This window comes from Pelobates fuscus, chromosome 7, assembly GCF_036172605.1.
Source record: "Pelobates fuscus isolate aPelFus1 chromosome 7, aPelFus1.pri, whole genome shotgun sequence".
Classification (NCBI taxonomy): Eukaryota; Metazoa; Chordata; class Amphibia; order Anura; family Pelobatidae; genus Pelobates; species Pelobates fuscus.
In genome coordinates, this window is record NC_086323.1 from 188,838,496 (window position 1) to 188,854,024 (window position 15,529).

Sequence of the window (15,529 nt, forward strand, 5' to 3'; positions counted from 1 at the left end):
TGGGAGACCTCGGAACTACTGGCTGCCGACCCGGAAGTAGCCTGCTGAACTACTGGATGCCTGCTTGAGGGAGCAAGTCGGAGCAGGCGGCAGAAGGCTTCAATTGAGGTCCCGCAGCAGGTGGGGAGTTGGCAGCAGGGGGCATCAGTTGGGGCCACCCCGCAGGTTGAAGTGAGCTGGCTGCAAGAAGATGGTGGTAGAAGGCCTCGGTTCAGACTCTGCGGTGGAAGTGAGCCAGCAGCGGAAAGTTGGGCAAGGCAGGCGGGTAGCGGATGGAGAAGCTGCAGTCTAGGCGACCCGGCATCTCAGCAGTGATTTGGGAGTGCACAGGTGTGTCTACTAAACCCAGTGTTAACGACCCAGTCAGAGGGGTGGCCTGTGTTTTTATAGCCGGGTAACCCCTCCCACAATTACAGGCTATGCCTTTCTATATACACACTGTGACGAACTGAACCTCATCACAGGTTCTTGGAGAGGCCTGCTGGCCAGCCTCTTGCCTCAGGACTATGGGCCCTGCAATATACCTTGTCCAATGCACTTTAAAAGGCTCTGTTCATGTGAGTTATGTGCATTTGTACTCCAGACAGTACGATTTTTCTATGTATGATTTTTCTGTGCTTGGAGGTAATTGGATTAGCTTAGTACAGTACCTGATCCAATTATCACCCAAGCACCGAGGAGGGATTACCTGATTTTGTACAGAAGTGTCCTGGACCTGAGAGCCAATGTGATTGTGTATTTAGTTCTACTGTGGTTTACCCCCTTGCATGGGGACTGTCATAAAAGGCCAGTTGTGGCTACCATTAAACTGAGATTTGTTTTACCCTTCATGAAGTCTAGGCTCATGTTTGGGGGATTGGAGGGCTATATTTACACTCTGGGGATTGCTATAATCACTATACTCCCTTGGATCACAACACTTGCTCTTATAAGAGCAGCCTTGTAAGGAAACCTGGTATATCCAATACCCATTCGGTTGTTTCCTCCCGAACGGCCAGAATAACAGTGAATTTTAACTCTCCGTTCGACGAAATAAAATAAGTAATTCCCATACGAATAATAGCTTCCCCAGTAGATTCTCTTAGTAAAGAAGACAGGTACCCAAACATCAGCCGAAGTCTAGATGAAGGGTATAACAGAACTGAAGTTTAATGATGCCACACTGGATTTTATGCAAGTCCCCGTGCAAGGGGACCTCCCACAGGAACATAAATCATACAGCCAATCATAAACATAGAAATAGTTAAACACTCCTAGTACAAACATATAATTCCCTCCCCTAGACCTGGAGATAATTAAGGCTGATAAAGTAGTAACTTCATTATCTCCAGGCACAAAAATCCCAATTTTCCCCAACAACTAGAACACCCCTTAAAACATAAGGGATCCCAACAAAGTCATATCCTGATAGCCCTGATCTGGGTGACCAACATATCCAAAAATCACCCAGATCAGTTCAGGGGTTTTCGAATTTCATGGATGTCTTAGTTGACTGTTTACCCACGAGGCTCCTGCCAAAAACAGTTCCACAAGTTTTAGTGGTTTTGCCAGTCTCATTCGAAAAGTCTTATAAAGTGAATACATCCACAAACGGTTCCCCCTGGCTCCTAGCATCGATTGTTTCCCTCAGTTGAATGCACAAAAATACCGAACAGCGCTCTTATTGCTGTTCGGGAAATGAAGATCCAGCGTTCGTGTGTTTTGGACCGGTGTTCGGGAAGTCGAGTGTCCGATTTTAGTTCCAGACACTCGACAACCAAGTCCAGCTGCCTTTGTTCGCACAAACAAGATAGCCGCCGTTTTCTCAGCCACGTGGCGCACAGGGAGAGGGCTTAATTGAGGTACGCGTTGAAGTGAACGAGCCGGGGGGGTAGTCTCTATTCGGTAGTTACAGCTACCGAACAAAGGGAAATAAAATAAACAAAATGACTTTCTTCACAAACCTGCTTCGCTCAATGGACTAGGGAGAGGTCTACCCACTGGAAGCTGGAACCAGGGTGAGTGGTCTTGGGTCCAGGGTGAGTGGAGGACAGCGAGACCCCAACCAAGCTGCGGCGGTTTGAGGAGTTTACGGTGGTTATGGTGTTCCAGTGCAGTGCTTATGGTGCTCGCAAGTACTGGGAAGCAGTGATTGACTGAGGTACCCAGTCGGGGTGTCAGGCGGTCCGTCACACACACACACACACACATATATACATATACATATACATATATACACTGAACAAAATTATAAACGCAACACTTTTGTTTTTGCTCCATTTTTCGTGAGCTGAACTCAACAATCTAAGACTTTTTCTATGTACACAAAAGGCCTATTTCTCTCAAATCTGTCTTTTGGTAGAGAAATAAACATTCAATTCACGGGCAACAGCTCTGGTGGACATTCCTGCAGTCAGCATGCCAATTGCACGCTCCCTCAAAACTTGTGACATCTGTGGCATTGTGCTGTATGATAAAACTGCGCATTTTAGAGTGCCTTTTACTGTGGTCAGTCTAAGGCACACCTTTGCAATAATCATGCTGTCTAATCAGCATCTAGATATGCCACACCTGTTATGTTGATCAATTATCTCAGCAAAGGAGAAGTGCTCACTAACACAGATTTAGACAAATTTGTGAATATTTGAGAGAAAAAGGCCTTCTGTGTACATAGAAAAAGTCTTAGTTCTTTGCATTCAGCTCATGAAAAATGGAGCAAAAACAAAAGTGTTGCATTTATAATTTTGTCATAATAATCATTACATCCTGTCCCTATATCATATCAAAACAAAGCAAATGGGACAACCAGTTAACATATCCTTCTACCCGACCCACAATAAGTGGTGTCCCGTTCAGGTGTTGGACAAATACTTCAGCATCTTCAATAAGCAACCCAACCAACCACTTCTTGAATTACACGGGTTCACACTCACTACGTTCAAGTTCATGCTATACGTGCGCATGCTGTTAACTAGGCTTGGCCTCAATTCAAATCAATATTCAGGCCACTCGTTCCGCAGAGGGGCAGCCTCTTCTGCCTCTGCCAACAACACTCCAGCCCATATCATCAAGGCAATGGGTCGCTGGAAATCATCCACCTACACCGTATATGTATCCCTGAACCAGTCACCGAGGTTCGTCAGGCCTTTCTAGACTTGTCCAAATAATTGATGTATTGTAGTAAGAATAAATAACGATATTTCAACTATCTTTGCCCTCTTTTATTACAGGCCTACTGCATTGTCTGTTCCGGCACACACCAACCGACTGGTGTTTAAAGTTATGTTACGCTATTGGTATATATTATCTAACCATTACGACTATATTGCTCCGATCACAAATATATATAGAAACCTATAGCATTACAGATACACATATTTATTCTTAATGTTATAGTGTCCAAGTCGGCGTTTAAGTGATTGGGCCTTGCGTCATGGATTAAAAAAGGTAGTACTTACCTTTTCTCCCCCAACTCACTGATCTCCACGGTGAAGCTCCGCCTCTTTGGTCAGACAACCCAATGCTTTTCTATAGAAGCATCAGGTGGCCAGAGCATGCCCAGGAAAATGTTGCTCTGTGCCAACCAGAAGGTGAAAGTTCTTCTAGTGACTGTCAGTTGTGGACTGGTCAGTGACTTTTGCGGTTTGCCACTCGTAGGGCGAATAAGGGAACTACCTCTTGCAAGGGCGTGGGGATTGTAGTGACGTCAAAAAGCAGAGGCTTAGATGCCGAGAGTTGTAATTTTTGCGTTGGCTCACTTAATGGACTGAGCAAAGTGATAAAGTGATTGCAGACTAGATGGGCCGAATGGTTCTTATCTGCCGTTACCTTCTATGTTTCTATCCTTGGTTGCCAGGAAACATGACATGGCACAGTGACCAGATACTTGGAATCTCAGGGAAAGGAGGTAGAACATGTTAATTAACGTCTGCATGCATTGTAAAGAATGCAGAACAACATATATAATTAGCCTAAGTTTATATTTATAAAACTTAGTGTTACGGTGACCCCTTTTTCTGTTCGAATAATTCCCTACTGGGATAATTCTTTAGGCACCCCTTCCCCCTTAAAAAAACTTTTAGAAATCTTTTATAAATGTGTTTTCCTGATCTCCCACCTTGCAATGTCATGGGAGCTGCACAGAGTTCCAAAGATCAAATCAAAGAATTCTCATAGAGCAAGGGATAAGCAGTAAATGGGCACAGAATTGACAGATAGTTTAGGACATTGTCAGGGTGTAACTAGCCCCTGGCACACAATTGCAAATAACTATGGATGTGCAGTATTTTGTTAGTGGCAGCCCTAATTTTCAGATATAGCCCCAAAGAAAGAAAACGCAGAAATATTTGCATGTTTTCATTGTGGGTAGATCTACAAAATAGGGATTTTTGTATTTTGCCAATGGATTGTACTATTACTGATGTAGATTTTAATTAAAATGTTACTCTTAGGATATCTTCCTGAAGCAACGCCCATTCTGTCAGCGTCATAATCCAGCCAAGAACAAGAGTTTAGGCCTGGTTAAAGGGTTACTGCAACCCTTCCTCAACAATTCAGTTTTCTTTTTTTGTTAAAATGCCCTATTATATCCAGCTGTCCAATCACAGGCTTCTCATTTTACCAGCTCAGCCACATGCGTGCACTCTGTGTTGGTGAAGTGAGGGAAGAAGGAATTTAGAACGAGAGGGAAATTTGAAAATAAAAATAGAAAACTAAATGTGGGGTAGCAGGGAGGGATTATTAAACACTGCACTTACATACTAATACCACCATGACTACTACAAATAACTGAAATTGTCATGGTGGTTGGATTAACCCTTTAATGTCAGTTCTGGGCATATTTCTTTACACAGTAGTTCATTCATTGGCCAAGAGCACCCAGCCAACACTGTCAGCCATTGAATGACCGGCAGGATTGGCATTCAGATTCTGCAGCAGCCAGATGCTGGTTAGCAACCATTCCAGGAGGCTTGTTGCCATAGAGAGATGCAGGGAAGAGGCAAACTAGATGGTTTCCCCCCTTGCCGGGGATGAGCGCCAGGACTTTCTTAGTATTATATTGCTTTGAGTTTTTCCTTTAAACATGTTAAATTTTAACAAAAGAAAGAAGCAGAGCTCACATTGTGTTTGACTATTTCATTATCAAATAATAAGTTAGCATTCCAAACCTTTGGCAGAATTTGAGAAAAAATACTCTCTTCCATCTCATCCAAGCTCACGTGTGGCAGAAACATTTCAGTTACAAAGTTAAACATTCCTAGAAAAATTAAAAAATTAAACATGAATACCTCAACATTGATTGTTTCCCGCGTTGCGCCCCCCCCCCTCTCCCCCGTTGCTCTAAACAACCAAGAATGGTGGGTCTAATTGATAGAACCCCCACCACCTCCCTCCAAAAATTATCTCTGTGCACAGCAACATTTGGACTTTTCTGTTTTTTGACTGTAACTAGATTTCAACAGCTGATGGGAACACGTTTGAAAGCTACTTTGTTGTATTAATGAAAGACACTACAAAAACAATCCAATTCCTTTTAACAACACTGACAGCTTCTCCTTATTCCCATGCATAAGATTCTCTTCTTTCCAAGGTTCATGTTTCATTCCCAATATGTCTTTAAGCAATATATTCACTAGTCTAAGTAATAACCATTTTTACTACTTTACATAACCCTTCACCCATTCCAAGCATGTCTTTCATATATCTGCTCCCTCCATCCTTGTATAACTTCCAGCAAAATATTTCCCAAATCACTTCCCATTCTCTCTTCCTTTCAGCAGTTAGAGATTTCTTCACTAGCTCTTAACCCCCATTCCAATTATCAGCTAGATTCCTGAGACTTATTTGTAAAACCTGCAACCCCCTCAGAGTTAAAATCACTGCAAGTCAGCTCTATCCCAAATTAACACTATTTAAACTGGGAGGGGTGACAAAAGGGTGATAAAACATCAATCCAATCTCCCCCAAAACAAGGACAGAAAGGAACTGTAGCAAGCGTGTTAAAAAATGATAAGCTTAGAGTCATGTCTACAAATGCTTGCAGTTTAGGGAATAAGATCCATGAACTTGTGGCAAAAATGGCAACTGAGAATGTAGATTTAGTGACTGGGCTATAGCAATACCTGGATACTCTTTATATAGAAAAGACAGGAAAGGCAAGAAAGGGGGAGGGGTTGCCCTGTATGTGAAAGATAGCATAAAATCTAACCTAATAAAAGTTAGTGAGGTGAACATAGAGTTTGGGTTACCGTATATACTCGAGTTTTTGTGCTGAAAAAACGGAACTCTGCTTATACTCGAGTCAATAGTCTGTATTATGGCAATTTGCATTGCCATAATACAGACTGGGGGGAGAGGGGGCTGTCAGAGCTGTAACTTACCTCTCCTGCAGCTCCTGTCAGCTCCCTCCTCCTCCTCTGCGCCGTCCGTTCAGCACCTCGGTCAGCTCCCAGTGTAAATCTCGCGAGAGCCGCGGCTCTCGCGAGACTTACAGTGGGAGCTGACAGAAGAGCTGACCGGACGGCGCGGAGGAGGAGGAGGGAGCTGACAGGAGCTGCAGGACAGGTAAGTTACAGCTCTGACAGCCCCCTCTTCCCCCCACTAAACTGCCAATGCTGGACCACCAGGGAGTAAGAGCCCCCCTCCCTGGCCATCTAGCAAGCAGGGAGGGGGGACGAAAATAATAATACAAATATTAATAATAATAATACATTAATAAAAGTATTAATAATAATAATAATGAAAAATTATTAAAAAATAATAATTAAAAAAAGTTAATATAACAAAAAAAACAATTGGTATTAAAATAATAAAAAAATAATAAAAATGCCCACCCCCACCAAGCCTCTGCAAACACTGCACGCACTCACACACACACACACTGCGCGCACACACACTGCACTCACACACACACTGCACTCACACACACACTGCACACACACACACTGCACACACACACACTACACACACACACACTACACACACACACTGCACACACACACACTACACACACACACACTACACACACACACACTGCACACACACTGCACACACACTGCACACACACTGCACACACACACACACACACTGCACTCACACACACACACACACACTGCACTCACACACACACACACACACACTGCACTCACACACACACACACACACTGCACTCACACACACACACACACTGCACTCACACACACACACACACACTACTCACACACACACACACTGCACTCACACACACACACACTGCACTCACACACACACACACTGCACTCACACACACACACACTGCACTCACACACACACACACTGCACTCACACACACACACACTGCACTCACACACACACACACTGCACTCACACACACACACACACTGCACTCACACACACACACACTGCACTCACACACACACACACTGCACTCACACACACACACACACTGCACTCACACACACACACACACACTGCACTCACACACACACACACACACTGCACTCACACACACACACTGCACTCACACACACACACTGCACTCACACACACACACTGCACTCACACACACACACTGCACTCACACACACACACTGCACTCACACACACACACTGCACTCACACACACACACTGCACTCACACACACACACTGCACTCACACACACACACTGCACTCACACACACACACTGCACTCACACACACTGCACTCACACACACTGCACTCACACACACTGCACTCACACACACTGCACTCACACACACTGCACTCACACACACTGCACTCACACACACTGCACTCACACACACTGCACTCACACACACTGCACTCACACACACTGCACTCACACACACTGCACTCACACACACTGCACTCACTCATACACACACACTGTAAATAAATATTCAATTAATATAATTTTTTTAGGATCTAATTTTATTTAGAGATTTACCAGTAGTTGCTGCATTTACCACCCTAGTCTTATACTCGAGTCAATAAGTTTTCCCAGTTTTTTGGGGTAAAATTAGGGGCCTCGGCTTATATTCGGGTCGGCTTATACTCGAGTATATACGGTATGTTAGAATTTGGTAATCACACAGTAACTCGTGTAGGTGTGATTTATGGGCCCCCAGGACAAATAGAAAAGTTAGATAATCTACTAGTTGAGGAAATCGCTAAAATGACAATGAAGGGGGAAGTTATCATCATGGGTGACTTTAATCTTCCTGATGCGAATTGGAAAACCAAAACAGCTGCTTGTGCCAGGAGCACACATATTCTAAACGCCCTACTGGGATTGTCTCTAAAACAAGTCATTGAGGAACCAACTCGTAAGGAGGCCATACTAGATTTAGTGTTAACAAATGGAGATTTAGTATCAGATATTACTGTAGGTGAAAGTTTAGGATCCATTGATCATCAGTCAGTGTGGTTTAATATAAGAACAGACTTTTCTAAAATTAGAATATGCATAAAGGAGTCCTTATCAGACTGAAACAGTTTAAATGGAGTCCAGGAGAAAATGGGATTATTTAAAAGTTGCACTACTGAAAGCAACAGAAAATTCCATTAGGCTTGTCAGGAAGAGCAGAAAAATTAAGAAACCACTGTGGTACTCCGCAGAAGTGGCCAAAATAGTAAAAAAAAAAAAACAGAGTGAGGAAGACAAACAGATTTAGAAGATTAGGCAGAAAGAGGCAAAGCAAGTTATAAGAGTCTCAAATGCACACACAGAAGAGAGAGTAGCAGAGCCAGTAAAAAGGGGGAATAAAACATTTTTTTAGATACATAAATGAGAAGAGAAAGTAAAAGTAAAACAAGGATTAGTTAAATTAGAAACTAAAGAAGGAAGGTATTTTGTTCAGGATTTACAGATGAAAATGAAAGAGAGGTACTTCAGTTAAGAAAAAGGACAAATGGGTCATTTGTTGCATGTGAGTTTACAGATGAAGTGGTTCTATTTCAACTGTCAAAAGTAAAGACAAATAAGTTGATGGGGCCTGATGGGATATACCCAAAGTTATTAAAAGAACTTAGCGGTGTACTAGCAAAACCATTTACAGATTTATTTAACCAATCATTGTTAACAGGAGTAGTTCCAGAAGATTGGAAATTAGCGAATGTTGTACCCATTCACAAGAAAGGTAGTAGGGAGGAGTCCGGCAACTATAGGCCAGTAAGCCTTACTTCAGTAGTAGGGAAAGTAATGGAAACCATGTTAAAGGATAGGATTGTTGAACATTTAAAATCAAATGGATTTCAAGATCAGAAACAACATGGGTTTACTTCACTACTTTGATTGGGTAACTAAAATAAAAGATCAGGGTGGTGCAGTAGACATTGCTTACATAGATTTCAGTAAGGCTTTTGACACTGTTCCACATAGAAGGCTCATCAATAAACTGCAATCTTTAAGTTTGGATTCCAATATTGTTGAATAGGTTAGGCAGTGGCTGAGTGACAGGTAACAGAGGGTTGTAGTCAACGGAGTATATTCGAAGCAAGGTCAGTTTAATTGATCTAAAATACACAATATAAAATAACCATAAAATAACCATTACGCGTTTCACCAATATAGGCTCTCAAATGTTTTTATGCTATTTGAGAAAGCGTATTCTGGTGAAACGCGTAATGTTATTTTATATTGTGTATTTTAGATCAATTAAAGTTTTTGGTTACTTTACTGTGCCTATTCTCTTTTTATTGTATTTTTATGCACTTTTACTAGTTTTACTTTTCTGGCTTTTTATTGCTGTTCCTGCACTAAAATAAATCCAAGGTGGGGAGAATACCACCAACGCTTTATAAATAGAGCAGTGTTCCTGCTCTATACTTAGGAGTATTATTTTAGTTACTTTTATCCAATTGAGAGCACTATTGTCGCCTCTTTTTATTCTCTTTGGAGCCTTGGATGACCAGACGGTGTTGATAGACGCATTCCCTCCACATATGCTATCAGCGAGGATTATTTCGCTGTACGGCCTTCACACCAGAGCTGGCCATAGCTCTTTTAAATGTGAGTTCTCTACCTTCTACTACCATTTTACTCTTTGGATTTTAGACGTATTGCACTACTGGCTGCTCCTGTCTCTTTGTTTTTCATATATGTAAATACCCTAAGAAACTAGGACATACCCACTTCTACCGAAAAAGTCTACTCATCTACATTCCATCAAGCATTGTCACTCCAGTGAGACTCTTTTGGACTATTTTACTTTTCTGCTGGAGCAGCCCTACCCATTTCTATGTATTTTCTCATTTGTTGAAGGATTTGAGGGGTCTCCTTCGTTTGGGTTGCTGCCTACCTACATATTGTTTGTGAAATTAGCGCCGATTTCCTTTTGTATTTTAATGGAAATGCAGAGGCATTAGCAGTACAAAGAGGGAAGTGCTCATGCCATTTTACAGAACACTGGTGAGAACTCACTTGGATTATTGTACGCAGTACTGGAGACCGTATCTTCAGAAGGATATTGATACTTTAGAGAGAGTTCAGAGAAGGGCTACTAAACTGGTTCATGGATTGCAGGATAAAACTTACCAGGAAAGGTTAAAGGATCTTAACATGTATAGCTTGGAGGAAAGACGAGACAGGGGGGATATGATAGAAACATTTAAATACATAAAGGGAATCAACACAGTTAAGGAGGAGACTATATTTAAAAGAAGAAAAACTACCACAACAAGAGGACAGTCTTACATTAGAAGGACAAAGGTTTAAAAATAATTTCAAGTATTACTTTACAGAGAGGGTAGTTGAAGCATGGAATAGCCTTCCAGCTGAAGTGGTAGAGGTTAATACAGTGAAGGAGTTTAACCATTCATGGGATAGGCATAAGGCTATCCTAACTATAAGAAAAAGCCAGTAACTAATTAAAAGTATTTCGAAAATTGGGCAGACTAGATGGGCCGAATGGTTCTGATCTGCCTTCTCATTCTTGGTTTCTAATTGCTCTACTGTTCTTATAATTTTCACAATCTTAACAACACATTTTATCTTTTCCTTTACTAGACAACTCACATGCTCCTCTATTCTAAACTATTCTACTTATTTTATACTGTAAGCTTACGGACAGGGCTCTCAAAACCTACAATATCTTATTCCCTTATCTTGTTGAATGCTGCACTGCAGAATAAATAATCTCACGTTTTGGTAATGCTAAACTCCAAATGAGATTTCTGTACTCCCTGTTAATGCATTAGTATACATGCAACACAAACAGGCAAATTTTACTGCTGCAAACAAAATTTGACTTACGGATGTCCTCAGTCCAGTCCTTTGAAAGCTGATATTGCGAGTAAAGATAATTAAGGAAAATGAGATGCAAGTTTTGAAGTCGACACGGACAACTTTTTGCCAAAATACATTGAGCACCATGTAATTTCATATTTTCGCCTACTTTATTCAGTTAGCATTGTTGGAACTATCAATTCCCAAATTGTATTCTTTGATTTCACTGGTACATATTACTGGATATAAGATATCATCCTGCCTCCATCAAAACTTCAAAAAATAAAATCAAATAAAAGCATAAAAAATTATCTCTGCTCCCCCGCCAGAACTAAGTTTTCACAATGGCCAGATCCTCCTCCACTGACGTCTCTCCCCTTAGGGTTCTGCCATCTATTGCCAGCATTTTGTACGTGCTGATGTCAGACATCCAGCAAGTAGAGAATTCACATTAGCCACCCGGAACTCTTGTTAGTGGCTGGCTAATGACACCTTATCATGCTGACTGAGATGAAGTTACACATCTGGCAGCAGAAGGTTAAACTCTGTTGTGTAGCGCTGTCCATAGAGACTCCAGGCACCATGACCACTTGAAAAAAAATAAATAAATAAACTTAAGTGGTCATGGTGCTTTAAGTAACCCTTTAAGTATTTTACCAACTAAACATATTGCAATTATCAGCACAACTATATATATATATATGCGCACCACTAAAAATAACCTATTAAACAAAAGTAACAACTGTGACAAAACCCCTATTTTTCCTTCCCCAGAGCCATTCTTCTCCTCAGTTCGGGAATCTGCTTGAACTTTGGTTCCCTTATCCTCCTGCCATTCGGGATTATAAAATACCGAACACCCCCTAGCTCATTAAATTCAAAGAAACCGCAAGAATTAAGTGCTCTCTCTGTGTGACCATCCTGTCGCAACAAAGTAGGCAGCGGGACTTGGTCGTTAAGTGTCTGGAACTCCGAGGCGTACACTCGACGGAGCGAACACTGGTAAAACTATGCGAACGCCTGCTTCTGTTTGCAGCAAGCCAGGAGAGCGCCGTTCGTTAGGTTTGTGACGAGATCAATCTCGTCACTGTGCATTGGAGGAGCCTGGTTGCCCGGCTGCTGCCTTTAGACTATGGCACCATGTTGAAACGCTTGATTTTCCCCTGCAAAGACACGAAAGCCGTGTCATTTGGTGCTTGCCCTGTTTGAGCGGTGATACCCCAGATAGCTATGCCATGGAGCCCATTCGTATAATGAAAGACTATGGGAAAGACTTTGGCTCCATGACAATTGAACTGTATGTGTGTTATCTGAGCGCCATTCAGTAATAATGTGCGCTCAGATCTGAGCTATCTGGGGATATGTTTAATGTACCTGTTTTATGCAATGGCTGCACAGTTATATATTTTTTATGTATTTTATGGTCTTTTGCTGCCATGTGTTCAATGGAGTTTTGCCTCTGTCCTTGGAGATAATTTGATTACTTCCCAATTATCTCCAGGATAGAAGACTCTGTGGAAATGGTTTTGGGCAGAAAAGCCATGCTTCATTTGGTCACAAAGGACTACGATCTATCTTTTGAACCACTGGACCAATTTGTATGATTTTGACGTATGTTTGTATTTGGAGTATGCGGATTCTGAAAATGTGATGCATGCTTTTAAAGTTATGAATAATGTGGAAAAACTGTATTTCTCTGCCTGTGATAATTACATTACACATTGTAAGGATTTTGTGTGGGAGTGTCCGAGTGTATTGTACGTGTTTATTGGTTGTTTTCCAAAACCCTGTGGGTGGTACTAACAATAAACCTTCAGCTCTCTCTGTTCCTGCTTGACCCTCAAAACGAAGTGTCGTCTCGTTCTTGGGGGGATTTATTGTATGCTGTTCCAGTTTGACTGCTAGGAGTGTAAACCTATTCGTGTGTTTTTTCCTATTCGGCTGTTTACAGCATTTGTATGTTTGAGAGCATTCATATGCTTCTCCGGTTCGGTGTATTGGTGTCTACAGTAGCTGTGCCTGTGTCTCTGGAAGGGAAGATCTACTAAACAGCTTTTAACCCCTTTTTATGCCTGGGGGTGCCGTTACAAGGTTTGTTCGGATGGACCTCACGAACAAACACTACCAATGAGCCAGGGGAACCGTTCGCCTTTTTGTACGTTTTGGAACTCCTGAACATGACCTCTAAAACTGTGGAACTATTTTGGGCAGTCGCCTCATGAGCGGTTGGTCAAAACTTCACCCCGGTGGCAATTCGGCTGTGTTTGTGAAATCTGAGCGTTTTTTGGATATGTTGGGCGCTCAGACCAAGGCTATCCGGAAATGTTGAAACTGTGGGGGTTCCTTTATGCAAATTATGTATTTTGTGTGTTTAAAGGTATTTCTGGGGATTTTGTAAAAATGTATGTTTACTGTATCTGGAGTTAATGGAGTTTAATACAGTACTTGACTCAATTATCTCCCAGGAAAGAGGAGGGATTGACCTATTTTGTATGGGAGTATCCTGGATCTGAGAGCCAATGTATTTGTGTATATGTTTTTACTGTAGCTACTCTCAGGTCCAGGCTGGAGTGCCCCTTGCATGGGTACCTGCACATAAGGCCAGTTGTGGCTGCCAATAAACAGATTCAGCTTACCCCTTCATGAAGTCTTGGCTCATGTTTAGGGGATTGAGCCGCTCACAGGCAAAACACGCGTTGGGGCTCCATCGTGTAGCTTTATTTACAAGTTGCGTTAGATCATTTAGATTTATTCATCGTACTTAGCATCAGACTATCTCATAGTTATCTGTTCACGTTCTTCCAGCTTTAGGAAGCCTAGAGACTTGCTATCTGGCAAATTAGCGAAAGATCAGCTCTCTCTATCAGTTGGACGTTTGAGGTTAGAGAGATTAATACTTTAGGTTTTTTCAGCCTAGCAACTTGTAACAAAATCGATTTAGATTTAGGCTTTGGCAGTGATTTTTAGCTCAGCCACCGTTAGGGAAACAGCGGACATTCCTTCCACTAACTTAGCCTCATCGTTTATTTATCATAGCTACACCATTATCAGCTAGTCCTGGACAGATCAGCAAACTACTCTGACAGGGTTATTTTTTTGCGGTCTTCACCTGAGCATTTGTACTACCCTGGGCTACTATTTTATTTAGTTTATTACTTTCTCCAAGTTATTTGTTTAGGTCTGTGAACAAACTATGCTGCAACCCCAAGTCACTGTTTAGACATTCAGGGCCACTTTTGCACTGGTTTGAGTCAGACTCAGCATTAACCTTGGCATTACTATTGTCTCAGCTTGACACTCCACGATATCGTTATTTTAGAACAGATATCCTCTTTCGTTCCTTTTTAGATACTCTGTTTAGATGACTAATGTCTCAGTCAAACAGTGACTTTGTTTCATCTTTCAGTTTAACAGTGTAGAGCAGGGCTTCCCAAACTTTTATGGGCAGAGACCCACTTTTCAAAATGGTAATTTTTCGAGACCCACTTGCTTTTAATGCGTATTTTAAAAAGTGAACACCATGGCAATCCGCTTCAGAGGCATACAATTGGCAAACTATAGCAATCCGCTTTAGATGCATACAATTGGCACACCGTGGAAATCCGCTTTAGATGCATACAATTGACACACCAATGCAATCCGCTTTAGATGCATAAAATTGGCATATCATGGCAATCACTTTTAGATGCATAAACTTGGTACATCATGGCAATCAGCTTCAGAAGCATACAATTGGCACACCGTGGAAATCCGCTTTAGATGCATACAATTGGCACACCATGGCAATCCGCTTAAGATGCATACAATTGGCATACCATTGCAATCAGTTTTAGATGCATAAAATTGGTACATCATTGCAATCAGTTTTAGAGGCATACAATTGGAACATCATGACAGCTTTAAATACATAAACTTGGCACACCATGGCAATCAGCTTCAGAAGCATTCAATTGGCACACCATGGCAATCAGCTTTAGATGCATAAAATTGGCATATCATGGCAATCACTTTTAGATGCATAAACTTGGCACATCATGGCAATCAGCTTCAGAAGCATTCAATTGGCACACCATGGAAAACAGTCAGATGCATACCATTGGCACACCATGGCAATCAGCTTTAGATGCATACACTTGGCATATCATGGCAATCACTTTTAGATGCATAAACTTGGCATATCATGGCAATCACTTTTAGATGCATAAACTTGGCACATCATGGCAATCAGCTTCAGAAGCATTCAATTGGCACACCATGGAAAACAGTCAGATGCATACCATTGGCACACCATGGCAATCAGCTTTATATGCATACACTTGGCAT

At 41.7% G+C, this 15,529-nt stretch overlaps 1 protein-coding gene across 1 annotated transcript in view; it reads right to left on the minus strand.

The window, feature by feature from the left end:
* The window catches only part of FIRRM (FIGNL1 interacting regulator of recombination and mitosis), a 195,049-nt gene that overhangs the window by 163,190 nt on the left and 16,330 nt on the right, over positions 1–15,529 (minus strand). Inside the window, exons 2-3 of the mRNA XM_063426979.1 lie at positions 11,234–11,273; positions 5,148–5,236 (exon numbers count right to left, since the gene is read on the minus strand). Of these exons, the coding sequence (XP_063283049.1) occupies positions 5,148–5,236; positions 11,234–11,273 (129 nt within the window). The remainder of the gene's footprint in view (positions 1–5,147; positions 5,237–11,233; positions 11,274–15,529) is intronic.